This window comes from Canis aureus, chromosome 27 (assembly GCF_053574225.1).
Source record: "Canis aureus isolate CA01 chromosome 27, VMU_Caureus_v.1.0, whole genome shotgun sequence".
Taxonomy (NCBI): domain Eukaryota; kingdom Metazoa; phylum Chordata; class Mammalia; order Carnivora; family Canidae; genus Canis; species Canis aureus.
Window position 1 is genome coordinate 33993329 of NC_135637.1, and position 27343 is coordinate 34020671.

Consider the following 27343-nt stretch of genomic DNA (forward strand, 5'->3'; position numbering starts at 1 on the left):
TTGGCTTCTTGTTTTACTCAGGAGAACACTTATCCACTTGGGTTTTAGTTTTTTTTTAAGATTTATTTATTTATTTATTCATGAGAGACACAGAGAGAGACACAGGCAGAAGGAGAAGCAGGCTCCACGCAGGGAGCCTGGCATGGGACTCGATCCCAGGACTCCAGGATCACGCCCTGGGCCAAAAGCAGGCGCCAAACTGCTGAGCCACCCAGGGATCCCCTATATTTTATTTTTTTTAAAGACTTATTTATTTATTCATGAGAGACACAGAGAGAGAGGCAGAGACACGGGCAGAGGGAGAAGCAGGCTCCGTGCAGGGAGCCCGATGGGGACTCGATCCCGGGCCTCCAGGATCAGGCCCTGGGCTGAAGGCGGAGCTAAACCACTGGGCCACCCGGGCGCCCCTCCACTTGGGTTGTGACTAGGTCATAGTGGCGGTTGTCTCATTTCTGCTCATCATGTAAAGTGGACTCGGTGACACAGGCAGGGCCTCTCGCCCCCGCGGCTGCCGGCCCCCCTGCCGCTCACGGTACCCGCTCTCTTGGTTGCCTTCCGAGGCGGGCTCTGGGCGGCCCGGCAGGCATAGCCGCTCGGGGCCCCCGGACGCAGCCGTGTGGCTCGGTGACCTCCCTGAGCAGGTGTCGGCCTTGGGCGCCGCCACGGTCTTCGTTCTGAAGCGAGCCCACGAGGATCCGTGATGTGGTGGGCCGAAAGGGATTCCAGATGCTTCTTTGAACGAGCCTCGAAAGCCATTAAGCTGTTTCCTAATTACCTGAAGAGCAGAGGCCTGCTAGGTGGAAATCGCCCTGACCTTAACCCAGCACCTCAGGATGAAAGTCCTGCTGAGAACCTAAGTGCCCCGGGGCACCTGGTGCCTCAGGGCCGAGCACCTGCCTCCAGCTCAGGGCATGATCCCAGGTCTGGGGGGGTCTGGGGATCGAGTCCCGCATCGGGCTCCCTGCACAGAGCCTGCTTCTCCCTCTGCCGGTGTCTCTGCCTCTCTCTGCGTGTCTCTCATGAATAAATAAATACATAAATCTCTTTTTTTATAAAAATATTTATATATTTGAGAGACAGAGTAAGAGCCAGAGAGATCACAGAGGGAGAGGCAGACTCGCCGTGGAGCAGGGAGCCCGGTGCAGGTCCCAGGACCCCGAGATCACGACCTGAGCCGAAGGCAGACTTAACCCACTGAGCCATCCAAGCGCCCCTGTAATATTCCTAATTCCAGCAAGCCACTTAAAAGGAAAATCCTTTGTGGGGTGCAGGGTCCCAGAGGCCTGTGGTCACTGCCCCCCCCCCGAGCACTGCTCAGAACTGCTCCACGAGGCGGCCCCTCTACTCGCGTTGGGTTCCGTGACCTGAAACGGTCTTGCCACCTTCATCACCAAGTGCAGAACTTTTCATTTTGCCACAATAAATCTGTTACAACTTTTTCTTCTTTGCAGTCTTTTCAGGGAAGTCAGGGACGAGCCTACCTCTTCAATTCTGTGTGAGTACTGCTGTGAGGCCTTGAGGCGTGCTGTGTTCATGGTCAGGTCACGTACTGCTTCCACGCTCGGGCGCTTAACAACTCAGCCGAGCGTGTGGCTAGAGTCCCCGGTGCGCTAGGATGAGCCAGTATTTTTTGGTTTTTTGGTTTTTTGGTTTTTAATTTTTATTTATTTATGATAGTCACAGAGAGAGAGAGAGAGAGAGAGGCAGAGACACAGGCAGAGGGAGAAGCAGGCTCCATGCACCGGGAGCCCGACGTGGGATTCGATCCCGGGTCTCCAGGATCGCGCCCTGGGCCAAAGGCAGGCGCCAAACCGCTGCGCCACCCAGGGATCCCCATTTTTTTTTTTTAAAGATTTTCTTTATTTATTCATGAGAGATAGAGAGAGAGAGAGAGAGAGAGAGAGAGAGAGAGAGGGAGGCAGAGACACAGGCAGAGGGAGAAGCAGGCTCCATGCAGGGAGCCTGACGTGGGCTCGATCCCGGGACTCCAGGATCAGGCCCTGGGCTGAAGGCGGCGCTAACCCGCTGGCCCCCGCCCCCCACTCCGGGCTGCCCCGAGCCAGTGTTTTCATATGATCTTAAGGAATTCTCCTCTCTCAGTCCTAGGGTTTCGGGGTTCGGGGAAGGGCTGCTCTTGCACGCAGTGTGGCCTTGACCCATTTGTGGGGCGGGGCGGGGGGGTGTTGATTTTAACTGCGCTCCACACAGCAGAACTGGGGTCACCGCCCGCGGGGAAATCCAGCTGTTCCTTCTCACGGAGGGGGGTGGGCAGGGGCGGGGAGGCAGGGGATTGAGCTCTGGTGCCTGTGGTGACCGGTTGCTGGAGGAAGAACCACCCGGGCTGGAGGTGGCGGCGGCTGTAACCGCGTCCCCAGCGCTGCCCTCTCCCCTGCAGGGTGAACGTGGGCTGCGGCCCCGCGGAGGAGAGGGTCCTTCTCACTGGGCTGCACGCGGTCGCAGACATCTACTGTGAAAACTGCAAGACCACGCTCGGGTGGAAATACGTGAGTACCCGGCCCCGCGGCGACCGCGCGGACTTCGCTGCGGTAACCAGACACGGTACAGACGGAAACAAAATTTGCAAAGGAGTTAAGACCTCCCACTGGAAGCCTCAAAGAATCCGTGTCTTGAAATAGAATTTCTTTTGAGCCAGTTAAAGATGATGTCATACCTGGGCGCACCCGGGGCAGGGGGGTGACAGCCTGGCTGGATGGGGGCGGGGAGGGCCAGGCGACCCCGCCCTGCACACCTCCGCCCTCTGAGGGTCCCTTGGAATGGGGGCTGTGTCCCACTCGTGCAGAGGACACTCACTGGCTGGCCGGGCCCAGGGTGGCTGGTGACATTACTCTGTGGTAGTGACAACCGCAGACCCCATGTGGCCCCCACCAAGGCCTGCCCCCCCCACCCCGCCGACCCCCACAGTGGGCTTAGCCCCAGGGCAGCTTCTGCCCCTACCCCATGCCCTGCTCCCGTTGTCCCCACCCCTCCTGCTGACCTCAGATTTGTCCCTGGCGCCCTGGCCGCATGGGTGTGGCCGCCTTGGCGCAGTGGCCCTTGGCAGCCGCGCTGATCAGCCCGGGCAAGGCCACCCGTGCTCCCTCTTTCTGGAATTCCCGGTGGTTCTTCTTGCCCTATTGCCCATCACACATGAGGAGACTCGGCCGCCAGCGTGGAGATGGGCCCAGGGGGCCTGCGCGCCGCCCCCGGCCCCATTCCCTTCCTCCCTCACTGCCCATCCCCGGGGGGGGGCCTTCTCCCCCCCCCCCACCCCGGCATCTGGAACCATCCCCCCCCAGGGCGCCCGGGAGAGTTGCCTTCGCCTGCCTCCTACCTGCAGCCCCTGCGGGGAGTACCTCGCTCCTCCTCCTTCCCCCCAGATTCCCCTGCGCACGGACGCTCAGGAACAAGCTGGCACTACCCTTCCCCGTGAGTTCACCTGTAAGGCAGTGACGCGTGGCGGGGGACTGCCCTGCCCCTGCCCCGTGGGGGCTTGTCACCCAGACAGCGCCCCCCTCCACCCTGGGACACCTGGCGAGACTTCATACCACACGCTTATTTTCTTTGCCAAGAGTGTAATGAAGTTGAAAAGTGAAGTCAATCCTGCCCTGAAACCTTCTTTCTACTTTTTTTCTTTTTCAAGGAACATGCCTTTGAGAGCAGTCAGAAATATAAAGAAGGAAAATTTATTATTGAGCTTGCCCACATGATCAAAGACAATGGTTGGGAGTAAAGTGAAAACTTTGTTCTCTTCTGAATACTATTTTGTGAGAGACTGTAAATGTAACGGAGACGTAGGAGCATCCTGGATGACAGTATTTCTTGAACTTGAACCTTGCGGGCTGGCCTGTCCCGGCCGATCCGGTGGTAAGGTGTCCCTCCAGCCTCCGTCCTGTTCACGTACATGGCTGTTTCTGAAATGTTTCCGTGACCTTTTTCTAACTTCTCAAGTTCTAGAGAAAGAATTAACCGACTGATGACTTAACCGCCTAGTTAATACCTTCTTCTAAGCTATGCCTTTAAGATGGAGTTTGGCTGCGCTCTTTCATGTCTGATAGAAAACCAAACCGAATTTCCATGGACCACAGGGTTAAGGGCTTTTCAGAGCGAGTTCACTCCCCTGTTTTGGAGTGAGGATACTATAGGCCACTTTTTTTTTTTTTTTTTAATTCGTGAAACTACAGATGGGTTATTCCGCTTGCAGATGAGCTGTGAAAGCATAGTGCTCATGTAGGAATCTTCCAGAAACAGTCAAGTCAAAAAAAAAAAAAAAAAAAAAGCCAAGGGACCTTTTTTTTTTTAAAGCCTTGTTCAAAACTAGAAGACCCCATTGATCACATTTTAGATAATAAGCTATAAATAGAGAAATATGTCTGATGGAACATCTTGTTTATTTAAGCCAATAGCTTCCTTAGCTAGAAAGCGAGAGCGTTAGCAGAGACCGTTCCAGGGGGCCGCAGGTGCACACGTGCGGGGGGCTGCAGCCGGGCAGGGCTCTGGAAGCGGGGCTCCTGTGTCCGCCGCTGACGGGGTGGTCCACGCAGAGTTTAACGCACTGGACCGAGTCCGATCGGATCTCCTTTTCTACTCTGATGTACTTGAAGAAAAAGAATTACTCTTGCATACGAAAGAGGCCAGACCGGCGGGATGAACTTCCAAACTTGAGATTTGGGAGATGGTTTTAAAATTTTTTCAGGAAAGGTTAAACTTCCAAAACAGTTAAACTTTATAAGTTGAAATGGGTCTCCTGCGCCCCACTGATTCTGTCCCTTGAGCTGACGCAGAGGGGACCTGGGCCGTCTCCTACGTCCTGTGTCTCCACCACGTACTCTAAGTTCCAACCCACCTGTGCCTCTGCAAGGGGAGGGCACTCTGCAGGGTTTTGGCCGATTTTCAGAGAACAAAGGCCCAAACCCGTTCCCAGTTAAGTTTTGGTTTTCGATGTTCTGGCCTGACTGCGGCCGCTGGGCCCGGCCTGCTGCCCCAGGGCCTGGGAGAGCCCGGAGAGCCCGGTGCGGGGGGCAGTGCCCGGGGCAGGAAAGGGCCCAGGGGGGCGGGGAGGGAAGGGCGGCGGCGCCCGGGTCCCTGCGGAGCGCCCCTTCCAGGCCGCCGTGGGCCGCGCCTCTGCCTCGGGTGGAAGGCGGGCAGGTGGGGCCATGCGGCGCCGGCCGGACGGGGACAGCTTAGCGTCGAGCCCCCGAGCGCCCGGCCCGTCCTGGTACAGCTTCCCCAGCCCGCGCCCCGGTGTCGAAGGTCACGCTGAGCCGCGGCCTTCGGGGGCGCTCCGGCCACCGCGCGGGTCCCCCCCAGCTGGCACTCAAGCACCTCCGTCCTCAGCGCCCCTTCGCCGCGGAGCGTGTACCCGTCGCTGCAAACCTCGCCTAAACCCACCTTCGCCGCCTCGGCTCCTCGCCCGCCGCAGGACAGGGCCGCGTCCCGACGCCCCGCCGGCTCCTCCCGGAAACCGAGGGCGCTCCGAGGTCTTCTGAGCGAGCCGTGTACATACTGAACTCCTATTTAAAGCTTTTGTATGTTCTGGGCAAGTTTACTGCTCCTCTGATTTGAGCACTTTGGTTTTTGTATTGTCTTTTGTGATGGCATTGAAACATTTTTACCAGTGGTCTTAGGCCTTCTTTTGTACTTTTTGGTTTTTTTTTGTTTTTGGTAACTGATACCAACGAAAACTCAACACTTTTTTTGTTGTTGGTCTTCTGAAAAATCAAAATCGAAGCTCCTTTCGAAACCAAATGAACAGACCGTGAGCTGGCTCCAGGGAAGGACATTCTCGAGACCACAACCAGATATGCTGGTGGAGTGTTGGAATGTTCCACCCTTTTAAATCCCTAAACAGTAAATATCATCCTGTGTCTTTTATTTAAATTATTTAAAGTATTTTTGTCCTTGAAGAATGGGGAGGGGATGCCAGGACCATAAATGCATTTAACTTAAAACTATGTAGTGTTTTCTGGCGCAGCACATCTGCTTTAGAAGCGTGGTTTAGTTTTGTTGCCGTTTTATATCTACATATATATATAGTATTTTTGTACCTTAACACTTATTCTTGATGGCATCTGTCAGATACTAGGCAAGATCAGACATGGGAATTTTTCCAAAAGTCCTTTAATTTACCTGGTGACCTCACCAGGTACTTACAAAATCTGAGTGGTTTTAATATCTAGAAAACTAAATTCCAGAACAACCTACAGAAATGTAAACCCTTGTTTGTCAAAGACCCTTGGGTGGATCTGCAGCCAGGGTGGCCCGGGCCTGCCTGGGGCCAGGTGAGTGTGGCCACTGGGCGCAGCTGGAGGGACGGACAGATGGACAGCAGTCCGAAGGTTTGCCCCTTTGAGCAGGACTGCCAAGCTCACGTGCACAAGCCTCCTTCAGCCTCCATGTCCAGCCCTCCGTCCTCTGTGTCTGTGTGAGGTTGAACAATAAAGCTTCCAATGTCAGACCTGTCCTTCTCAGTCGCACGTCCTGTCCCGGGCACTCTGCTCTCGGCCGACAGCCCCGGCTTCCTGCTGGGAGTGTTGGGTCAGGGTCTCCGAGCTCCTGTGGTGGCTCTGGTCTGGTCACCTGGGCTACCCCTCCCCCAAAGGCTACAGGGGAAGCCTTCTGGGACACCCCCTCTCCAGGGCCTCTGCCCGCACCCAGAGCCACCAGCAACTACTTGGTGGCCTGCAAATGTGTTCACTTGGCTGTCACCACACGCAGCCCTCTCCTCCTGGGTGAACCCGGATCTTGGAGGCATTTTGGGCACAGACACTGGGACACAAGCGTTTCGCCAGCTATCAGATGTCTGGATGTAGCCGGGAGGGGTCGTGATGAGGTTGTGAAGAAGAGGGCCAGGCCTGGCCATGGGCACAGAGGGCTGAGTGGTCACCGTAGAGCCCCAGGCCCTGGCTGCACTCACAGGCAGGGTATGCAGAGGGCACGGTGCGTGGGGGGCACAGACCTTGTTCTCACACGGAGGCGAGCCACTGACTGCTGGGAAGCAAAATGCCAACAGGCTGACGAGCTCTGGGAAGGTGACCCAGATGGCATCTGTGTGGGTGTGTGCAAGGGACTTGAACAGAGGCAGGCGAGACAAGGAGTGGGTCTGGGGTTTCAGCATCCAAGATGGGAAAAAGCAGAGCCCAGGTAAATTCTGGAGCCACTACTGACACTCACTGATGGATTTGAGGTTTGGGCGAGGGGAAGAACCGGGGACAGAGCCTCAGAACGATAGTGTGACAAGCTGGAGGGGGTTGTGGCCTATGCTGACTCGAGGACTAGGTCTTGGGAGTGGGGGTGAGGGGTGGACAGCTATCCCCATGCTCCTGTAGAGGTGCTTTGGGAAGGCCGAGGTAGTGGTGTCAGTGTCGAGAACGTGGAAGCCACGCAGGCACACGCTCCAGAATGAACAGTTAGTGAGAAAGGGCAGGCAAGCAAGTGCTAAGTTTTTTTTTTAAGACATAGAAAAATAAAAAGGGAAGGGATTTTTTAAGTCCAGAAACGCTGGTGAGGCTGGTCTGGAAGCCCTAGTGCTAGGGCAAGGGGTCAAGTGTTTGAGCCAAGGAGGGACCCTGAGGGTGGAAGGGGGGGTCACGCCAGCTGGGCAGGGCCTTCGGCGCATCCATCAGTAGCAGCAGGAACCGGACAGCTGCTCCACGGGCGCTCCTGTGCCTGTCCTGAGGCAGAGAGGCAGGAAGTCCTGGGTGCAGCCCGCACCTGGGCTGGCCAGAGCAGGCCCACGGGGAACATGGCTGTGACCACCCAGAGTCCCTGCTGGGTGGGTGGCCAGGCCCCAGTGAGTCCAGGCAAGAGGCAGCAGAAGAGGTTTTAGAAACTAATGGCAAGGCTCCCATGCAGGGTCCTCAAGCCACTGGCAGCGAGAGCCCCCCAAGGTGTGTCAGCGGAGCGCAGAGCCTGCCCCGAGTCCCCAGATCGGAAGGTCCGGGGTTTGCGATTCTGTGTGTGTAACCAGGTCCCAGGTGATACACTGAGTACAGTCCCTGAGACGACGACAGCCGGGGTGGGGGAGGGTGGGAAAGCCAGAGTCGGGGGCCCTCCTCACCCACACTGCTGACTGGTCTGCGGGCCACAGGAAGGGGGCCTCAGGCAACAAGCAAGAGCTTTAGCGAGGTGTCGTCAGACGGGCAGGTGACGAGGCAGGAAACGCGGGGTTGTGGACACAGGCCCCCGGCCCCCAGTCCCCCCCGGGGATCCAGAGGGGCAGACCTGCTGCTACCATGAGCTGAAGTCCCCAAAGCCTCGGCTGGGCTTCTTCTTGGCCACAGGCACAGCTGTACTGGTTGAGGGCTCTTCCTCTGCTACACGTTTCCTGGAAAGAGAAGGATCAGTTCCTCGAGCTGGAGGCCCACGCCCGCCCACGCCCTCCCACGCCGTCCCACAGCACCTGCTGCATGTGACGTCACAGCCACGCAGTCCCCACCCAAGTCCTCAATCTCCAGCCTGCACGGTGGCCCCCAGGACACCTGCTCACTGCTCAGCCCCGAAGCCTGGTGCTCCCCCGCCACTGGCACATTGTGGCCTGTGGGCCTTGGGAAGCCTGGAGAGCACCGTGCAAACGGCCAGCCCCGCGCTGCACTCACGTGGCTGCTGGGTTGATGTACTTGCCCACCCCCTGGCGGTACGTCTGGGGCCCCTGGCTCCCCGGCTTGGGCTGGCGGGTTTTCACTGTGCTTTCCGGGGCCGCTGCCTCCTCAAGCTGTGTCCTCTTCCGCTCCTCAGCAATCTGCGGTGGAGCAGGGCAAACAGGTGGCCCTGAGCCCGCAGGCCAGGCCAGTTCCCCGGGGCCCCCGCCCCCCTTCCCCGGTGGCAGCCTCACCTGAGCGTCAGCCTCCTCATATGGGTCCACAAACACGGTGGTGGAGTCGATGCGGATCTCCTCCTAGCAGCAGACGGAGGCAGTGAGCCAGCGCCAAGAGGCAGCAGACCCTCCAAACCCATCTGCTGGTGCCAGGCCCACACGGCGGTCCCTCCATTCTCCCTTGGCACATACCTTAGGGCGGTCAGTTTTGGGGTCACTCTCCACATTCTCCATGGCTGTCAGTGTGTCAAAGCCCCCGACAACCCTGTGGCAGAGGGACGGGGGTACCTCTGAATGTGCACCAGGGCAGGGTGCCCCCAAGAGCCAAGTCCCCATGGCCTGGCAGGCAGAGGGGTAGGGATGAGGCACATGGCCTAGGGAGGAGGGGCTGGGGGGAGAAATAAGAGCAGGGCCAGCGGGCCACCCGGCTCTGTCCATAATGTTTTATCGGGACTCAGCCACACCCGCTGCTGCCACACTAGCTGCAGTGCCTTCTGACTGCCGAGTAAGGGGTGTGACCAACCACGAAGCCACAAAGCTGGAAATACCATCTGGGCCTTCACAGAACAAAAGCACAGAAAGGATGTGGCCCAGACCACAGATCTGGAACCATCTAGAGGAGGACCCGAGGGGGGTGAGTTTGGGCAGGGCCGCCGGCAGGTGCTGAGAGCCAAACATCCCCTTGGCCAAGAGAAATGCTCCAGGTCCCCACTTCTCCACGGCCAGAACCTCAGCAGTGACACATGTGGGCAGACGGGCACTGAGCTGGACGCAGGGGACAGGCAGTGAGCAGGTCCCCCTGGGAAGGAGCCCACCCCCGCACCAGCACCCGGGACCTCACGGCAGCTTCTCTTACCGCCCGAAGATGGTGTGCTTCTTGTCGAGGTACGCGCAGGAGCGGAAGGTGATAAAGCTGGGAGAGGAGGGGAGGGCAATCAGAAGAGCCCGCGAGCTTCCCCACCTGGCCTGCTTAGCCCCCAAGACTTCTAGGCATGCACCAGGCATCCACATCCTCCAAAAGCTGCTCTGGGGAGCCGGAGCTCACCCGTGTGAGTGGCCTCCACACCCTGCCACCCAGGGACCCGGGACCCCAGCTCCCCGGGTGGCTCAGGGCACGGCAGCCCGGGAAAGGCCAGGGAGCCTCTGCCTCCAGCCTCAGCTGCTGCCAGCCTCCCCTCGGACAGACCCGCCAGAGCCGCAGGCAGAGGCTGACAGGGCCGGAGAGGGAGACTGGACGCCTGAGCCAGTCCCATCACAACAGCCTCTGAAGGAACAGACACTATGAACTGGAAGAAAGACGGGCAGGAAAGGAGCAGACACCGAGGAACGTGGGTCAACATCCATAAATGCCGATCTAATCAATTTTCACACCTAACTTGGTGCAAAAACAAAGGACATTTAAATGCCCAACTCTAGTAACGTGGGCTGGGGGGTGGCACAGGCAGGGTCGGTCTGGGACGGAAGGAGGCAGACCAACTGCAGACTTGAAATAAATCTACTTAAAACCAGAAGTGACACAGAACTTCCAAATCAGGAGAAAGAAAAGGAAGAAATGAAAAATATTTTTTAAAAAGGGTACCCAGAAAATCTAAATTAGGATAATAGAACATACGGATACTGACTGGAAAGTTAAGTATGTCCCTCAGACCACCAGGCTGAGTTAAAGGAACCCCAAGTCTAGGCATGTGCCATTACAGGCAGGTCCTCAAACTTCAAAAATCTGGAAAGCTCCAAGTAAAAGAACAGAACATATCTAACAAGATGGAAAGAAGCATTCAGGGGGGAGTTGGGGGGGCCCAGGGCACGAAGCCACCCCCAGGAAGTGGCGTGGGCCAGGCAGCCCTCCTGGGACCTCACGCGCTGCTGCCCACATCCCCACAGCCCACGGCACGAGCAATCGGCAAGGGACAGCACTCCTTCAGAGCCCACCCGGCCTGACCAGCCACAGCCCGTGGGCGAGTCACCACAGACGTTCACACCCACAACCACACACCTGGACTCTGGCCACCATGTGGGTCTCTCTGCCGGGTGTTTCTAACACAGGTCGGGAAGCTTAAAAGGGAATGAAATAGTCCTCAAGAAAAAAGAAGGGAAGAGAAAAACAATGATAGACACGCCAGGAGTGAGCCAAGTCTACGATTAGTCCTTTGACCTCAGAGGACAGAGGAGGGGAAGCGCGAGCTGTCAGCAGGCAGAGACTCGGAGGTCTACAGCAGTGGAGGGCTGGACGGAAGCCTGAGAAGGGAGAAACACTGAAGGAAGCCAGTGAAGATGGAAACAGAGGCAAGTTACATAAAGTAAAACCAGAGAAGCCCTCCGCAAACCATGAAGGAGAGCGGGCAGGCAGGTGCAGTGAGGGACGGGAAGGGAGATGCCACGGAAACAAGTCTGGAAATCTAGAGGTGGACCAGTTATGTTCTGGCAAAAGAAAAGCTCCCAGGTGGCCCACGAAGTGGAAGCAACTAAGGAATGAGCACGAAGGATCCGCAGAAGCTGTCCTTGGCCAGCTACCTTACCAAGCAGCCGAGCCCACTGTAAGCTAAGCCACCTCAGGCCACAAAGCGAGGAGGACAGGCTCACCATGCGGGCTGTGCGTGCTGGGCCTCAGGCCCGCCCAGCCAGATCCGGGTCCCGGGTGAGGGCAGCAGTATGTGGCGGACCTCCCAGCATGGCAAAGACTGGCCCAGTTTACTCCAGGCCAAAACTGTGACAGCAAGGCTGCTCAACCCAGAGGTAATACCCACAGATTCCAGAAGGAAAAGAAAACCATCTTGACCATAGGAACAGATGCTGAGAGAAAAGCATCTGGAAATCCCACAGCCTCTCCCAAAAAGTAGCACGATAATAAATTTGATCAGATGGTAAAACAGCACATAACGTGGAGAGCAGGATGTCCACGTCCTCTGCTTACAGGCCTGATGTGAGCTGACTGGTGTTCACACCAGAGAGAGGACCACCACCTATCTAGAAAACCTAAGACACTCTTAATAAAAACTATTTGAATTATAAGAGAATTTAATAAAGTAGTTAGATATAAAACAGACTTTCTCTATTTGAGCAACAGAATTGGAAAAGAATTCTGATCACAAAAATATCAAAGTATACAATCCTTAAAGAATAGCCTTGGGTGGAAAAACCCTCTAAAACCATACTAAAAGACCAAAAATATACCCTCAGGGAAAGTCAAACCACATCCTTAGATGGAAGATGTCCTACGTCTATCCTTTCAAAATATCAATGTCCCGTCACTCCAAATTAGAATCCCCATAGACTCTGCTCTAGATAAAATGACCTCTAAGTTCAGGGCGCCTGGGTGGCTTAGCTGGTGGAGCACACACTCTTGATCTCGGGGTCATAAGTTTGAGCTCCAACCTGGGTGTAGAGATTACTTTAAAAAATAAAATCTTTTGGGACACCTGGGTGGCTCAGCAGTTAAGCGCCACCTTCAGCCCAGGGCGTGATCCTGGAGACCCTGGATCGAGTCCCACATCCGGCTCCCTGCATGGAGCCTCCTTCTCCCTCTGCCTATGTCTCTGCCTCTCTCTCTTTCTCTCTGTGTCTCTCATGAATAAATAAATACAAATCTGGGGATCCCTGGGTGGCGCAGCGGTTTGGCGCCTGCCTTTGGCACAGGGCGTGATCCTGGAGTCCCGGGATCGAGTCCCACGTCAGGCTCCCGGCATGGAGGCTGCTTCTCCCTCCTCCTGTGTCTCTGCCCCTCTCCCTCTCTCTTTCTCTCTCTCCCTCTCTCATAAATAAATAAATATTAAAAAAAAATAAGTAAGTAAATACAAATCTTAAAAGTATATAAATTAATTTAAATCTTTAAAAAATAATAAAATAAAATCTTTAAATGGGACACCTGGGTGGCTCAGCAGTTGAGTGTCTGCCTTCAGCTCAGGATGTGATTCCAGGGTCTGGGATTGAGTCCCACATCGGACTCCCCACAGGAACCTGCTTCTCCCTCTGCCTATGTCTCTGCCTCTGTCTCTCATGAATAAATAAATAAATCTTTAAAGTAAAATAAAATATTTAAAAACAAAAATCGGGATCCCTGGGTGGCGCAGCGGTTTGGCGCCTGCCTTTGGCCCAGGGCGCGATCCTGGAGACCCAGGATCGAATCCCACATTGGGCTCCCAGTGCATGGAGCCTGCTTCTCCCTCTGCCTGTGTCTCTGCCTCTCTCTCTGTGACTGTCATAAATAAATAAATAAAAATTAAAAAATAAAAAATAAAAAATAAATAAAAACAAAAATGATCTTAAAGTTCATATTAAAGAGGAAACAACTAAATCAAGGCAAAACACAATGTAGAACAGTGAGGGTGGACTCACCTACTAGAACTTCCTATAGACAGCAAGTATGATTGAGTAGGTGTGATGGTGTGGGAATAACAAACAGGCCGTGGAGCAGAAGAGAACCCGGAATGGGACCCCGATTTACACAAGAAGGTAACATGTGCCCGAGAAGAGGAGGCTAAGGAGCCAGGCCTCTCCCAGAACACCTCCAGGAGGAGCGCCTCCTCCGTAGGAAGGACTCCGTAAAGGATGTAAAGGATTTATGGAAAATCACCTGCAACGAGTCACTGAAGCTAGGGGACCATCAGGGTACCAAAGGGAGGTGTTGTACTCTGTGGGGACCCCTCTCGAGAGAGGACACCTGGGGTCCGGGCGGTCCTAGCCCCACCCTGCTCCCCTGTGCCTGTGGTATCCAGGACCGAGTAGTCACACTTGACCACCGCTCAGACAGGCAACCTCACAGCAGAGGTGAGTCAGCTGTGGGGCTGCAACCAAACCAGGAAAAGGAGGGGTTACTCTCTAGTGATACTAGCACAACTGGAGGAAAACAAAATAGTTGGCTCACATGTACAGAAACCGTGTATAAATATATAATACAAAAATTAAAACCTTCCTACCTCAAACAACTAAAGTCTTCCAAAACTTCCGGAGATCCCACAAACCAAAGAACTAAGGGTAGACTCCCTTCAGTACAACTAAAAACCATACGAGAAACATACTGGAATATATTTTAAAATATTATGTGGGATCTTTCTAAATAGAAATATCCTGAATACAGATGCCTAACTAAAAGCACTGAAGAAAAATAACAAACCTCCTCATAAAAAGTGAGCAAAAAGGAAAGAGTTGGCAAAGAGCGAGCAGAAACCAAAGATTTTTAAAAATCAAAAATAATTAAATGCAGGCAGGTGAACTCCTACAGTTTCCAGAGAAAGAAGGACACACAGGCCAAGAGAAACCCTGGCTGCCTGGGCTGCCCCATTCCACCCAGCCGGACGGTTCTGCAAGGGAATCCCATCAAACGTGCAGGAAAGCTGCCACCCCCAATGCACCATCACCGACCCCCACGCTGCACAGACCACCTCCCCCGTCCTGCGCACAGGTGAGGGCCCTCCGGGAAACTGTCTTGCAGCCACCCCTGCCCTGCCAGGCTGGGTCTGGCCCCTCCCCTCCCCACACTCACTCCCACTGGGCCCTCACCCACCCCCAACCCCCCGCCTTTCTGTTAGGACCCGGGCCGCCCAGGCCAGTACTCCTGGCCCTTTCTCCTCCCCGCCCCGGCTGACCAGGCCAGGTGTCCCAGGCATCTGACACAGTACTTCGAGCACAATCCTCGGGCCCTCACTAAGTCTCCCCGTTTCTACAAAGGCACTGCCTGTCCGAGGCTTCCCCCCACCCCCACCCGGGCCAGCACCTGCTTCCTGCGGCCTTGGCCTCCCTGGGTGTCTGAGCAACCATTCATGTTATTCCTTCACAGACACGCACCGCAGGGCACACAGGGTGGGGGGAGGGGTGGCACGTGAGTCTCTTCTAGGGTACTGCCCACCTTCTGGGCGGGGTTCAGGTTGAGCTCTTTGCCCCTTAACCACAAAGCTGAGAGAGAGGACCCCCCCACAACAGGCACCCCCTGACTCACAACTGAGACTTGTTGGCGTTGGGTCCCGAGTTGGCCATGCTGAGGACGCCCCGGCCCGTGTGCGAGAGATTGGGCCGGAACTCGTCTTTGAAGGGCTTTCCCCAGTACGACTCCCCACCTGGAAGAGGAAGCAGAGTGGCTGGCAGCCAGAACGACTGGGTCCCAGCCAAGTGCAACCAGTGGGACACAGCCCAGCCCCAGAAATGTGTCCGAGTCCTAAGGGGCACTACCGAGTCCTTCAGAGGGCAGCCCTGGCCCCGAGGGACCCTCACCACCCTCTCCCCACAGGTCCCACCCAGCCCGCTGGGAGCCCCGCAGGGGAGCCGGACCCCCAGTACTAAAGAGTGAAAAAGGACTAAAGAGTGAAAAGAGTGAAAAGTGTGAAAAAGACCCCCAGTACTAAAGAGTGAAAAAGGACTAAAGAGTGAAAAGAGTGAAAAGTGTGAAAAGAGTGAAAAGAGTGAAAAAGGACTAAAGAGTGAAAAGAGTGAATAGAGTGAAAAGAGTGAAAGAGTGAAAGAGTGAAAGCCATGGGTCATTACCGCTCACAGCACACGGCGGGGGAGGGAACAGCCTGGGCCCAGGGAGCCAACAGGCCACCAGGGGGCTCTAGGGGCAGCAAGAGGGCATCCTGTTGCTTCTCCCCAACTGGCTAGGCCTTGCATCCATCTCAAAATGAGAAAACTGAGGGATGTGCCTGAGGTCACACAGCAGGTTGGTAGCTGGCCTATCAGATTCCACATCTGGACCTCTCGGCACGGCCCCCACCCCCACCGCGGCCTACAGAGCAGCCAAAGCTGCCAGGGAAGCCCCTGCACCAGTGCCTACCTGTCCCTGTGCCGGTGGGATCACCCCCCTGGATCTGTAAGAACAAAAAAGCCAGTCAGCAAGCTGTGCCCCCAAGGCCCCGCCTGGCCCTCAGGCCACTGCCCACCTGCCACGTGGGCTCAAGAGCAAGGACAGGGTCCTCCCAGGCCAGCTCTGCACGAGCCCAGCATGGCTGGGCTGGGGACTCTTAGGGGTCAGGCCGCAGGTTCCCCCCTCCCCCGAGGAGAAGGGATTTGCAGCTATGACTCGCAGGACACCTGGACAGGAGTCACACAGCCCCTTTGGAGGTGCAAGGCTGTGGCCAGTGCAGACCCTTGTCACTCACCACAAAGTTCCTGATGGATCTGTGGAAGATGGTGCCATCGTAATACTGCTTCTTGCAGAGCTTGATGAAGTTCTCACAGGTCTTTGGCGTCTACAAAAGAGCCCAGATACTTCTGTGAGGTGATGAGCAGCTGACGGGCAGATTGCAACCACCACCCAGGGCCTTAATTGTGCGAGGTGCCAGTCAGCTGCCCAGGCCCAACAAGATGACACAGGACCCGTGAAGCTCAACGACCAGATGCGTGCATCTGCCGTGACCCTGTAGCGAGGGCCACAGAGACACACTCAGGCAAGTGGGGGCAGGGTGTGCACGCCCCTCCCAGAGCACGGGCCTACGATGTACAGCGAACAGCATCCCCTCCGGGGAGGAAGTATGAGCACCATGCCTTCCAGAGACCAAGTGGAACATTCTACTGCAACACGTACCAAGTGCGGCTGCATATTTAGACCCTGGCACGGAGCACGGGCTCGGGGCAGGAACGGCAGCCACACGTACCATGTCGCAGTGCAGCTCCAGGTTGAGGTCGCCCTTGTTGGTGTGAAGCCGCACGTAGCCCTTCTTCTTCACAAACTGGTAGCGCAGCACGTCCTCATCAATGGCAGCTGTAAACAGAGGCCTGAGCTCCACGCTGCCCTCCAGCTGGGGCAACACCCCTCCAACCCCACCGCCAGGCTCCGGGCCCAGGAGCCTGAGGGTCTGCCCCGCTGAGCACAGGCTCATGGGCCCTGGGCGCGGGACAGGGTAGGTTCTCGGGCAGAGGGAGAAGGAGGAGGGGCTCAGCGTTTAAGCCTGGATATGGAGGATGGTGGGTAGAAGGGGACAGGGGGCCCCCCACTGCAGCCACTGCCCGCCTAGACACAGACACCCTTTGAGAAAGGGCCCATCGCTGCCTGACCATGCCCAAGCTGCCTAAGCACCCATGGAGGCCAAGCACGGGGGAGCGACGCTCAGTGGGGCCGGCGCCCGGTGTTCAGCCACTGTCAGGCAGCACTGCTGGGGATGGAGAGGCAAAGGCAGCTACCTGCTTCATGTGTGGTCTCTGGAACCATGGCGGTGGACGTGAAGGAGGCGCTGACCTTCCCGGTGGAATAGTGTGCCTGCAGAGGGAACCAGGGGGCACGTGAGTGGCGCCCCGGGAAGCCAGAGGGCCTGGATGCTGCCACTTGGCCCCACTCAGTGCCCTTCCTCCAAAAAACTGTCCCTTGCCGCTGCCCGGAGAGCCTGGCAGGGACTTCCGGGGGGCCTGGCCTGGCCTGCATCGACTCTAAGGGCCCAGGGAACGAGGGGACTGAGCCGGGGTACCAACCACAGAGGGGCCTGCCTGCATGGGAGGCTGAGGCCCAGCTGGCCAAGGCTCTCATGTTAACAGAAACCCTGGAAATAAGTAGAAACCGGTCACCCCTGAGGTTCACAGTGTGAGGGACTAATTCCTTTTTAAAGGCTCCAGTCTTCTACAGTGAACACACTGCTTTTTTAGTCAGGGAAAAATAAGCCCCATTAGGTTGTATTTTTATCTGAGACAGTGATGGAAAAAAAGGGATTTCTTACCCTCAGTAGGAAGCACGACAAAATGCTAAGTGCTGTCGTTTTAGAGAGGTGGGATTGTGAACAAACTGTCTTTTGCAAGTTTTCCTGGGTAATTTTGAGGGCACCTCAGAGCCACCTCTATCCCCCATCCCCCCACAGCCCTGCCTGAAGAGGGGAAGGGGCAGGCAGCTCTGGGGCCTGATGGGTTGGGGCACAACTCCAAACACCCTCACTGCACACGGGGGCCTCAGGGCTGGCTGGTGAGTGTTGCGAGAAGCAAACGTGTCACTCAGGAGGAGGCCCAGGCAGGGGGCACCCGCTGTCCTCTCCTCTCAGCACCATGGCATCCTCAAACACCCCTGCAGTCTCTCCCAGAGGTTCCTCTAGGCAGGAGCTGCACCCACGGGCTGCCCTCTCTGCTGTCCCCAGACACACAGACCTGAGGCTGCAGCGGCACATGGTAACCAGGCAGCAGTCCACTCAACATGTCAAGTCCAGACTACGGAGCTTGGGCTAGGGTGAGATACGGACCGTGCGGGGCCCCCAGCACGCCCATCTGCCACCCCTGGCTTCCTGAGGCCCGGCCTCAGTGTAGCCCTCCACATGTACCCCAGTACCCTCTGAGGGGCTGAGATGGGCAGGCTGGCTGTGCTGGCAGCCGTGTAGCCCTCTGCCCACTCACAGCGTTCAGCTTGTCTACTTTCTTCTTCTCCGGGACTCTCATGGTGGCCGCCAGGACCTCGTCTCCTTTGAACTCCTTGTAGAGCTCCTGCAGTGTCTCTCGGGTCTCAGCATTTGTATTTTTCAAATAATAAGACGGGTCCTGTTTTGCCTTCTCTTCATCTACAAAACAGCACGGGGGCCCTGATCAACCATGGCCCCAGCAATGTCTGCAGACAGGCACGACGGGGACAGGGGGCCACAGCCAGCTCCAACACCGGAAGCCCAGAACAAGACACAGGCCGACTACCCAAGCCTCCACACGGTAACACTCTCCTGGTGGCCACGAGGCAGGGAAGGGGGGTGCGGAGGAAGAAAGCAAGGCAAGAGCCCACAAGGGTGGCAAGTCAGCCCGCCCGCAGTTTCCACTGTGGTCGGCTCCGGGCTCTGGCCCCAGCTGTGCTCTGGCCCCAGAGGCTGAGACACAGCCCGGTACCACTCGATGCTGGGACCTGCTTCCATGCCAGAGGGACCCAGCAGCCTGCATGAACCACCTGTCCCCACAAAGGGAACAGAGAATCTCTAAGGAGCAAAGGGGGTCCTTGGGCTGAGTCTTGAGTGGGGAGGAGGCAGCAGCAAGGCCACCAGCGCATGAGGCTGTAGGCATCAAGCATGTGGGCCCCAGCTGGGACTCCACACATCGGGCTCCCTGTGGGCGGGTGCGGTGCTGCCAACCTCAGCACAGAAGCTAAGCATCGGCCAGTCTGGGCTTGAGCTAGACTCCTGGTGCTCCGGTCCCCAGCAAGGTGAGGGTTTCACCCAGAAAGCACTGACCTATTTCACCCAAACCCCTGGCACCCAGAGCAGCCGTGGCTGTACCTACCTGGATCTGTTATTTTTATGTTATTCTTAACATGAAAGAAGTTGGAGACATTGAATTTGTCCAAATTGGTGGGGTCCTGCAGCAAAGAGAACACGTGCAGCACAGTGAGCCGGCAGCAGAGAATGGAGTGTCGAGCTGGGAATGGAGGGCAGCAGGGGCCAGGAGAGGGCTCCGCCTAGGCAAGGGCACGAGCAGGGGCAGGGTGGGGACAGTGGCACAAATGGCTGGTCTGCACGCCAAACTCTGTCCCCTGCCCCTCAGCACATGGCTGACGAGCATCCTTTGCTGCTAGGCAGCCACAGGATGGACAGACCTCATCATGGGGATGTAGGGAGACACAGGGCATCCACCTTAGGCCTCCGACACACCCTCCCAAGCTCCCTCCAGCCCAGCTGCCAGACACAGAGCCTGCAGTCCTCAGGCTCTGGTGACTGCAAGCAACCCCATGGGAGTGAGTGTGCATGGACCTCTGACGAGGAGGGGACAAGCCATGGACAGGAATGGCCCACGAAGGCCACCCCTAGAGTTTCTAAGTCCAGGCCTTTCAGGAACCCACTCAGGTCTGGCACCTCAAGGCACGTCCTATGCTCAACCCTGGGGTAGAGCACACACCAGCCCATCCTCTCCCACTTGGATTCGGAGATGGCTTTCATGGAAGACATGAGTGGCCGTGACAGAGCAAGGACAGGCATTAGGAGAGGTGTGAGAACCAGAGAAGAGCAGCCGTGTGAAGACCTAGACTGATAGCAGGGGCACTGGAGCTGGGGGTGCTCCCAGGAGCTGGGGAGAGCTGGGAAACCAAAACTAGGCAGGCCCCAGAGCCTGGGCGAGAAGGAGGGGTTGGCAGGGGGCACCCCAGTCCTCCCTGGGAACAGCAGTGGCAAGGGGACGCCCACCTGGAGGGTGATGATATCCTGCCGAGAGAAGGGCTCGTCTGTCAGCAGGTCTCGGAAGTTCTTGGCCTTGATATTTAGCTGCTCCACTGCCTGCAGCCAGGAGGGAGCACGCTGTTATGGTGCCTGCCCCACCCTGGCACCAGCAGCCTGGAGCCCACCCAGGGGCTGGCGCCATTCCAGGGGTGCAGAAAAGGATGGCACGACCACGTACTCTTTGGGGGCTCACAGCAGTGGCCCCACCATGGAGGACGGAGCTTGCCGAGCCCCAGACACTCGAATCAGCCATCTCAGCAAGGCTCACTGAAGGACACTCCAATGATACACATCTGACATCAGCAAACAGGCTCAACAACGCTGGCCGTGCATCTCTACCAAGTCCCTCCAACCAAATCTGTGCACACTTTGGGCAAAAGTGACCCCCAGGCCCCACAGGGCAGCGTTGGAGATCCAGACCCTGCCAACAGCCAGGGACAGGTGGGAAAACAGCTCAGAGAGGGCTTCCCTGCAACACGGCGCCCACGCGACTGCTGCTGTACTCTCTGCTGGCCCAGAGCAGCAGGATGCGGGTGGAAATCGGGGCCGCCCACCGCCAGGCGTGCCCACCAGTCTGCATCTGCTCCTCCTGGGGACTCCAGCAGGAGGCGGCAGAGGGGGGACTCAGCGCTCTCCTGGACCTGCCATCAGAGCACAGGTTCCCTCCCAGGGCCTGGTCAGCGAAGATGAAGACTGCAGGGCCAACCCCCCGAGTATAAAACAACCTCCCAGGTTTCAGGTCAGGAGGCCACAGGAAGGGCTCTAGCACGTAAGCTCCACGGGGACAGGCTGTGCCCACGGCGCCCGGTGCACCCTCAGCACCTGGGTGCTGAGGCATATACCTGGGGCATATACCTGAAGAACCTATATGTGCCGCAGCTCCTGAGAACCCACCTCATAGGTGTACACGTTGCCGGTGGTCCTGATGGCTACGATGTGGGTGTTGTTGGTGAATACGGTGAACAGCACTGGGCAGTGGTACTTTCCTAGAAAGAAGACACACGCCAAGAGAACAGAGAAAGGAGACAATGTGTCAGCATGCCCTGAACCTCCGAAGACCCAGAGGGACAGCCAGCTCCTCAAGCCTCCTGTTCCAATCCCACTGAGAAACTCCTACTTGTCCCGCAAAACCCAAACCCTACGTGGTCTTCCTTGGAGTCGTCTGCTCCATCAGCCCCCAACACGCTGCTAGCAACCACCACCCCTCCTCCATCTCAGATCTTGCCACATTCCCCAACCTCCTATACGCCCCCCCATTCCCTCGCTGTGTCATTGCAACAAACTCCCACTGCCCTCCCTGCCCGTGCCCGCCGACTCCACACCAGGCAGCCAGAAAGCCCATTCAAGTAAGTCTTAACAAACTATGAAAAAAGAGCAGCAGAGTATCTACAGATTAAGAGACTTAGGCGATACCAACCACACAAAACTGTGGATTTTTTAAAAATCTTGATTTGAAAACTATAAAAAAAAAGATCATGAAAGTATTCCAGATTCTGACCACTGGCTGGGTTACTTGATGACACTAAGGAATTCCTGTTAACTTTTTAGATGGAACGGCGGTACTATATTTAAAAAAGTATTTTAAATCCTTATCTGTTAGAGATATACACTGAAGTACTTAAGCATGAAACGACACGTTTCTGATCATCTGCTTCAAAATTACCTAAGCAGGTGCCACAGGGGAGCACAGGTAAAATCACACAGTCCTAAGTGAATGGGAACTGAAGCTGGGTGATGGCTACAGGGCAGGGGATTACCGTACTAAGTCTCTCTACTTTCATGCATCTGAAGTTTTCAATTAAAAACAAAAAAAGGGAGTTGCCTGGGTGGCTCAGTCAGTTAAGCGCTTGACTCTCGATTTCGGCTCAGGTCATGATCTCAGGGTCCTGGAATGGAGCCCCTCATCGGGCTCCATGCTCCGCGTAGAGTATACTTGGGGATTCTCTCTCCTATCCCTCTGCCCCTTCTCCTCCTCACAAGCAAGCACACACCCATGCTCTCGCTCTCTAATAAATAAGTACATCTTCTAATTTTTTTTTTTTTTTTTTTTTTTTTTTTTATGATAGAGAGAGAGAGAGAAAGGCAAAGACACAGGCAGAGGGAGAAGCAGGCTCCATGCACCGGGAGCCCGACGTGGGATTCGATCCCGGGTCTCCAGGATCACACCCCGGGCCAAAGGCAGGCGCCAAACCACTGCGCCACCCAGGGATCCCACATCTTCTAAAATAACAATAAGGCAAAAGGGGCTCCTGGGTGACTCAGTCAGTTAAGCGTCCAACTCTTGATCTCAACTCAGGTCTTAATCATAGGGTTAGGAATGTGAGCCCTGCAGTGGGCCCCACGCTGGGTGTGGAGCCTACTTAAAACAAAACAAAAAAGGTAAAAAAGGTGCTTGCTGGTCAAAATTATTATTATTTTTTTGGTCAAAATTATTTAAAAAAAGAAAATAACACAGGTGAATAGTCAGATCTCATCTCTCCTCTCTGGCCAGCATCTGAGAGACCCGTAGTTGCCTGGCCCCTGCACAACTAACTGCTCTGCACCGTCCCCAACTCAGACTCCTCCAACCACAACCCCTTGCTTCCACTCTCACACTGTTTCAGCAACACAGGCCTCCTTAGGACCTTTGCAGTGGGATGCTTTCCCCCCACATCTCACGCCTCCTCCCTCATCGGATTCCCACTCAAACCCTGTCAGCGTGTCTTGCTAGGACTCTCTCCTCCCCTGCTCCTGAAATCCAGTTGCTGGCAGAGGCAGCATCTGACACACTATGGTCAACTGTTTTCCAGTTTCCTCCCTCACCATAATGCAAGCTTCCTTTCATTCCAGGAAATGACCTGTTTTGCTCTCTGCACATGAGAAACAGTAAGTATGTGCTGAATGAGAGACACACTGTGGGCCTGAGTTGACTGATCTCAGAGAAGGTCCATGGGGCTTGGCTACCTACGTGGAGCTCCTCAACCTCCAGGGACTGTCCACAAAGCACTGTGCTTCTGGTCTGTCAAGGCCATTCTCTCATTTACAGTGAGCTGGCACCCACTGTGGGCCAGGCTCTGGGGTGACACAGGAGTGTCAGGCCCCAGCTTCAGGTGCCTCAGCACCTTCCCGGAATGCACACACAAGCAAGTGCAGACAGCCTCAACCTGGCATCTGCACAGGCTGAGGGAACTGTGCCAGGCCCCCAAAGAGCCAAGAGCAAGGTCGGTGCCCGTGGGGGTCATCTCAGCTCTGGCATCTGACAAATAAAAAGGCCAGAGGGTGCCAGGGGCTAGAAAGCAGGACCCCTGGGTGAAGGTGGGGCTTCACAACCAGAGGTGAGTGAGGAGAAGCCCACCCAGAGAACTGTTCAGCAAATCCATCACACCACCGCACCCACCTGCCCTGGGCCTCAGCCTGAGCAGCTCCTGCCCTTGGCAATGAGAGGACCAGGACTTCAGCCAGAGTCCATGCCCACAGGGCTCAGCTGTATGCAGCTGTGAGCAGCCCTCATGGCCCCACTGCCCTTCTGGGAAGAAGTGACCAAAACTCAACACTTCATCCTCCACCCTACTCCCAGCTTTAAACTACCTGGACCTTTAAGGAAAAATTATGTTAACTATATATATATATATTTTTTTTTTTAATCGCGGTAAAGTACACACAACGTTTGCCACTTTAACCATTTTTATTAATTGAAGTAATCTTTACTGCCAATGTGGGGCTTGAACTCACAACCCTGAGATCAAGAGTTGTGTGCTCCACTGACGGAGCCAGCCAAGGCACCCCTACATCTTTGAAAAATTAAAGTGTCTGTCTTAATCAGAAAGGAATGACGGATTCTGCAGAGAACTCAGTGAAAGGCAGGGTCATTGGAGTCTGTGGCACTGTCTCCGATTGACTGTAAAAGGGATCACTCAAAAAACAAACAAACAAAAAAAAAAACGGGGGGGATCACTCACCTTCCTTGTTCTTTGCAAAGTTCAGCTTGATCAGGGACCTCCCATCCAGTTTCTGGAAAAAGAATAATTATTAATAACAAATAAGTGACTGATGTGAAGAAATGCAGAGCCTATGAGGCTAGGTGAAGCAGAGAGATGGGAAAAGTCTCCGACCCTGCAAGTCTTCATAGCTACAGGCAAGAGGTGCTGCCCCTAGCCAAACTGTGGAAGGAGCCTCGGTGTCCATCGAAAGATGAATGGATAAAGAAGATGTGGTCTATGTATACAATGGAATATTCCTCAGCCATTAGAAACGACAAATACCCACCATTTGCTTCAACGTGGATGGACCTGGAGGGTATTATGCTGAGTGAAGTAAGTCAATCGGAGAAGGACAAACACTGTATGTTCTCATTCATTTGGGGAATATAAATAATAGTGAAAGGGAATATAAGGGAAGGGAGAAGAAATGTGTGGGAAATATCAGACAGGGAAACAGAACATAAAGACTCCTAACTCTGGGAAACGAACTAGGGGTGATGGAAGGGGAGGAGGGCGGGGGGGTGGGGGTGAATGGGTGACGGGCACTGAGGGGGGCACTTGATGGGATGAGCACTGGGTGTTATTCTGTATGTTGGCAAATTGAACACCAATAAAAAATAAATTTATTATTAAAAAAAAAAGAGGTGCTGCCCCGAGGGCCCCCAGGGACCCAGCAGCAATGTGGAGGAGAGGGGCTGCACAGTGGAACCCCCATCCTCAGAGTGGCACATCGACTCGCTCACAGGGGCGACCCCACAGCTAGAGGCCAAGGATGGAGGTCTGTTTTATACTTCTCCAGTGTTCACACATTTTTAATGTGAGCCCTGATCCACCAATTACATCTGAAGTTAAAAATGAATATTATTTTTTCATCTGGGTGGTGAGTACACAGCTGTGCCCCTAGTGTTCTGCTGAAGGACTATTTAAGAAAAACAAAACATTAAAAAGTGGGGCGTGGGGGGAATCGAGCCCGTGCTGGCCCTCCTCATCCCACCTCCGCCCCAACTGCCTGATCTGACTCCATGCACGTAAGTCCCTCCCGCTTGGGGCTCTGATTCTGAGGGATCTGCTTTCCCACTGAAGCCCTGCTGGCCTGGAATGCCAAACACAGGCCAGATCACCTGGTTCCACCTGTCTCCCTGGAACCTCTGGCACAGGCCATGCTAACTGATCCAGTCCTCACAAGATGGGACTCCACTGAGCTCCTACTGAGCTCTTCCCTGCCCTGCGGAAACACAGAGCCTGATGTGATGGCCCAGCAAGGCCCACAGGACCACAGGTAACAGCAATCTGGGGTCAGCCTCTCTGTGCCACCCCGTCTGCCTCCATCCTGATCCAAGTTTGCACAGCACCTCTCATGCAGACAAGGGCATAGCCCCTGGCTGCTTTCCCCCTCCACCCTGGCATCCCTGTAGTCCCGTTTCCCACATTGCAGCCAAAATGAGCCTTTAAAACACAGGCCAAGGGCACCTGGGTGGCTCAGTCAGCTCAGTCTATCTTCAGCTCGGGTCATGATCCCAGGGTCCTGGGATCGAGCCCCGAATCGGGCTCCCTGCTCCGCATGGAGTCTGCTTCTCCCTCTCCCCCTGCTGCCACTCTGCCTGCTTGTGCTCTGTCAAATAAATGAATAAAATCATAAGTAAATAAATATACAGGCCAGATCACAAGATGCTTCTGCCTAAAACCCTGCCTGGCTTCCAGCACCGTCAGAACAAACCTGAGCTCCCCCCAGGGCCTTCGAGGACCTCCTGACATAGCCTTGGACTATCTGCTACCATCTCCCCCCATCTCCAGTCTCAGCTTCAGTGGCGCTGCTCCACAGATGTGCCCAAAGGCCTCCACCCCAGGTTCCCTGTTGGTGAGCCTCTTACCCAGAGCTGACCGCCCGCAGGCCCTGCATGCAGGGCAGGCTAACACCTCGCTGAGTAAGTAGATGCAATTGAATAACTGAAGACGTGGGCCTGTGCAAGAGAACAAGAGGGCTCCGAGAAATAAAGGGACCACCAGAATGTGGAAAATGTAGCAGCACCACGGGTTTACGATGGAGCACACAGTGTGGGGACAGAAAAAGTGAATTAGCTGGAACTTGGCTCTGGGGCCCTCTTCCCAAGCGGTACAAAATTCCTGACACTGGTGTATGAGTGACACATAAGAAGCTGCTTAACCTCACTCACGATAATACAAATTAAGAGGCGCTTGGCTGGCTCATAGTTAGTGGAACATTCAACTTTGATCTCAGGGTTGTGGGTTCGAGGCCTACACCCTGTGGGTATAAAGATTAAAAATAAAATCTTAAAAAAAAGATTAAAAAACACTTTCAAAAAAAAAAAAAAAAAAACACTTTCATCTCGAAGAATAAAAATTTCAAAAAAATTGGTACTCAGGGTTGTTGAAGGTAGGGGGAAACAGGCAACTTCTCCGGAGGACAATTTGCTAGTAGCTACCAAAACTGAAAACGCACCCACCCCGTGACCCAGCAGTCCTAGGAGGACACTCATACACGTGTCCAAAGAAACGTGCACGAGGGTGCTCCCTGTCCACTGTCAGGAACAGCAGGTAACTTCAAATAAACTGCAGCAGCCACCACAGAATGCTGCAGGGCCCTATGCACTGACATTCAGATCTCCAACATGCTGTGGGGCACGAAAGCAAGGTACACAGGGGTTCATGCGTGTGACTGCATCCATGGCCCAAGGGAAGCAGAGGGACATCTGCCCATATGCATGTACGTGTAGGGAACATTTCCAGAAAGGAACTGTGTGGGTAAGTGGGGAGGACAGTCCCGCTCATGAGGCCCTATGAACAGCCCTCTACCACACTCGTGCATACTAGAAAACCACAGAACAAAAGGACAGATGAGAAGATAGCATTCACCGGCATCCCTCAAACTCCCGCCCAGCTACCTACCTCTCCGTTGCTGGGGTTGGTCCCATACTTCTTAAGCCAAGGGACGATGTTACTAAAGGGAAGAGAAGACAGGAGGGGAGTTAGGTGCAGCCTGGGGATGAGGCAACAGTCCAGGAGGACTGCGTCCAGGCGAGAGCTGCAAATGGGCTTCGCTCCACTTCACTTCTGTTAGCACCTTATCTTGACCAAAGAAGTCAGGGAGTGTTTCTGGATACATGGGTTTCCACATATCCAGATACATGAAAATGCTGATAGGGTCATACAATGAGATACTGAACCAGCATTGAAAATTAGGCTTCGGGCAGCCCGGGTGGCTCAGCGGTTTAGCGCCGCCTTCAGTCCAGGGCATGAGCCTGGAGACCCAGGATCGAGTCCCGCGTTGGGCTCCCTGCATGGAGCCTGCTTCTCCCTCTCCCTCTCTCTCTCTCTCTCCCTCCTCTCTGTGTATTATCATGAAGAAATAAATAAAATCTTAAAAAAAAAAAAAAAAAGAAAGAAAGAAAATTAGGCTTCCAGGGGTACCTGGGTAGCTCAGTGGTTGAACATCTGCCTTTGGCTCAGGTGGTTATACTGGATCCTGG

At 55.1% G+C, this 27343-nt stretch overlaps 2 protein-coding genes across 7 annotated transcripts in view; one reads left to right on the plus strand and one right to left on the minus strand.

Moving 5' to 3' along the window:
• Positions 1-6452, plus strand: part of YPEL1 (yippee like 1) — a 25957-nt gene extending 19505 nt beyond the window's left edge. The window contains exons 3-6 of one of the 3 annotated variants that reach the window (XM_077874577.1): positions 1452-1495; positions 2396-2504; positions 3378-3426; positions 3641-6452. In XM_077874577.1, coding sequence (XP_077730703.1) covers positions 1452-1495; positions 2396-2504; positions 3378-3426; positions 3641-3654 — 216 coding nt within the window. In that variant the 3' untranslated portion in view covers positions 3655-6452. Of the gene's footprint in view, positions 1-1451; positions 1496-2395; positions 2659-3377; positions 3427-3640 lie in introns of those variants that run through there. The other 2 variants (XM_077874576.1, XM_077874575.1) reach the window with 2 other exon arrangements.
• The window catches only part of PPIL2 (peptidylprolyl isomerase like 2), a 26775-nt gene continuing 5531 nt past the window's right edge, over positions 6100-27343 (minus strand). Inside the window, exons 5-21 of one of the 4 annotated variants that reach the window (XM_077874571.1) lie at positions 26763-26814; positions 23835-23886; positions 20791-20882; positions 19864-19953; positions 18968-19043; positions 18107-18267; positions 16919-16994; positions 16393-16499; positions 15898-15987; positions 15573-15606; positions 14745-14862; positions 9669-9725; positions 9005-9077; positions 8831-8893; positions 8595-8737; positions 8221-8323; positions 6100-7670 (exon numbers count right to left, since the gene is read on the minus strand). In XM_077874571.1, the coding sequence (XP_077730697.1) occupies positions 8227-8323; positions 8595-8737; positions 8831-8893; positions 9005-9077; positions 9669-9725; positions 14745-14862; positions 15573-15606; positions 15898-15987; positions 16393-16499; positions 16919-16994; positions 18107-18267; positions 18968-19043; positions 19864-19953; positions 20791-20882; positions 23835-23886; positions 26763-26814 (1381 nt within the window). In that variant the 3' untranslated portion in view covers positions 6100-7670; positions 8221-8226. Of the gene's footprint in view, positions 8324-8477; positions 8485-8594; positions 8738-8830; positions 8894-9004; positions 9078-9668; positions 9726-14744; positions 14863-15572; positions 15607-15897; positions 15988-16392; positions 16500-16918; positions 16995-18106; positions 18268-18967; positions 19044-19863; positions 19954-20790; positions 20883-23834; positions 23887-26762; positions 26815-27343 lie in introns of all 4 variants that reach the window. The other 3 variants (XM_077874572.1, XM_077874573.1, XM_077874570.1) reach the window with 3 other exon arrangements.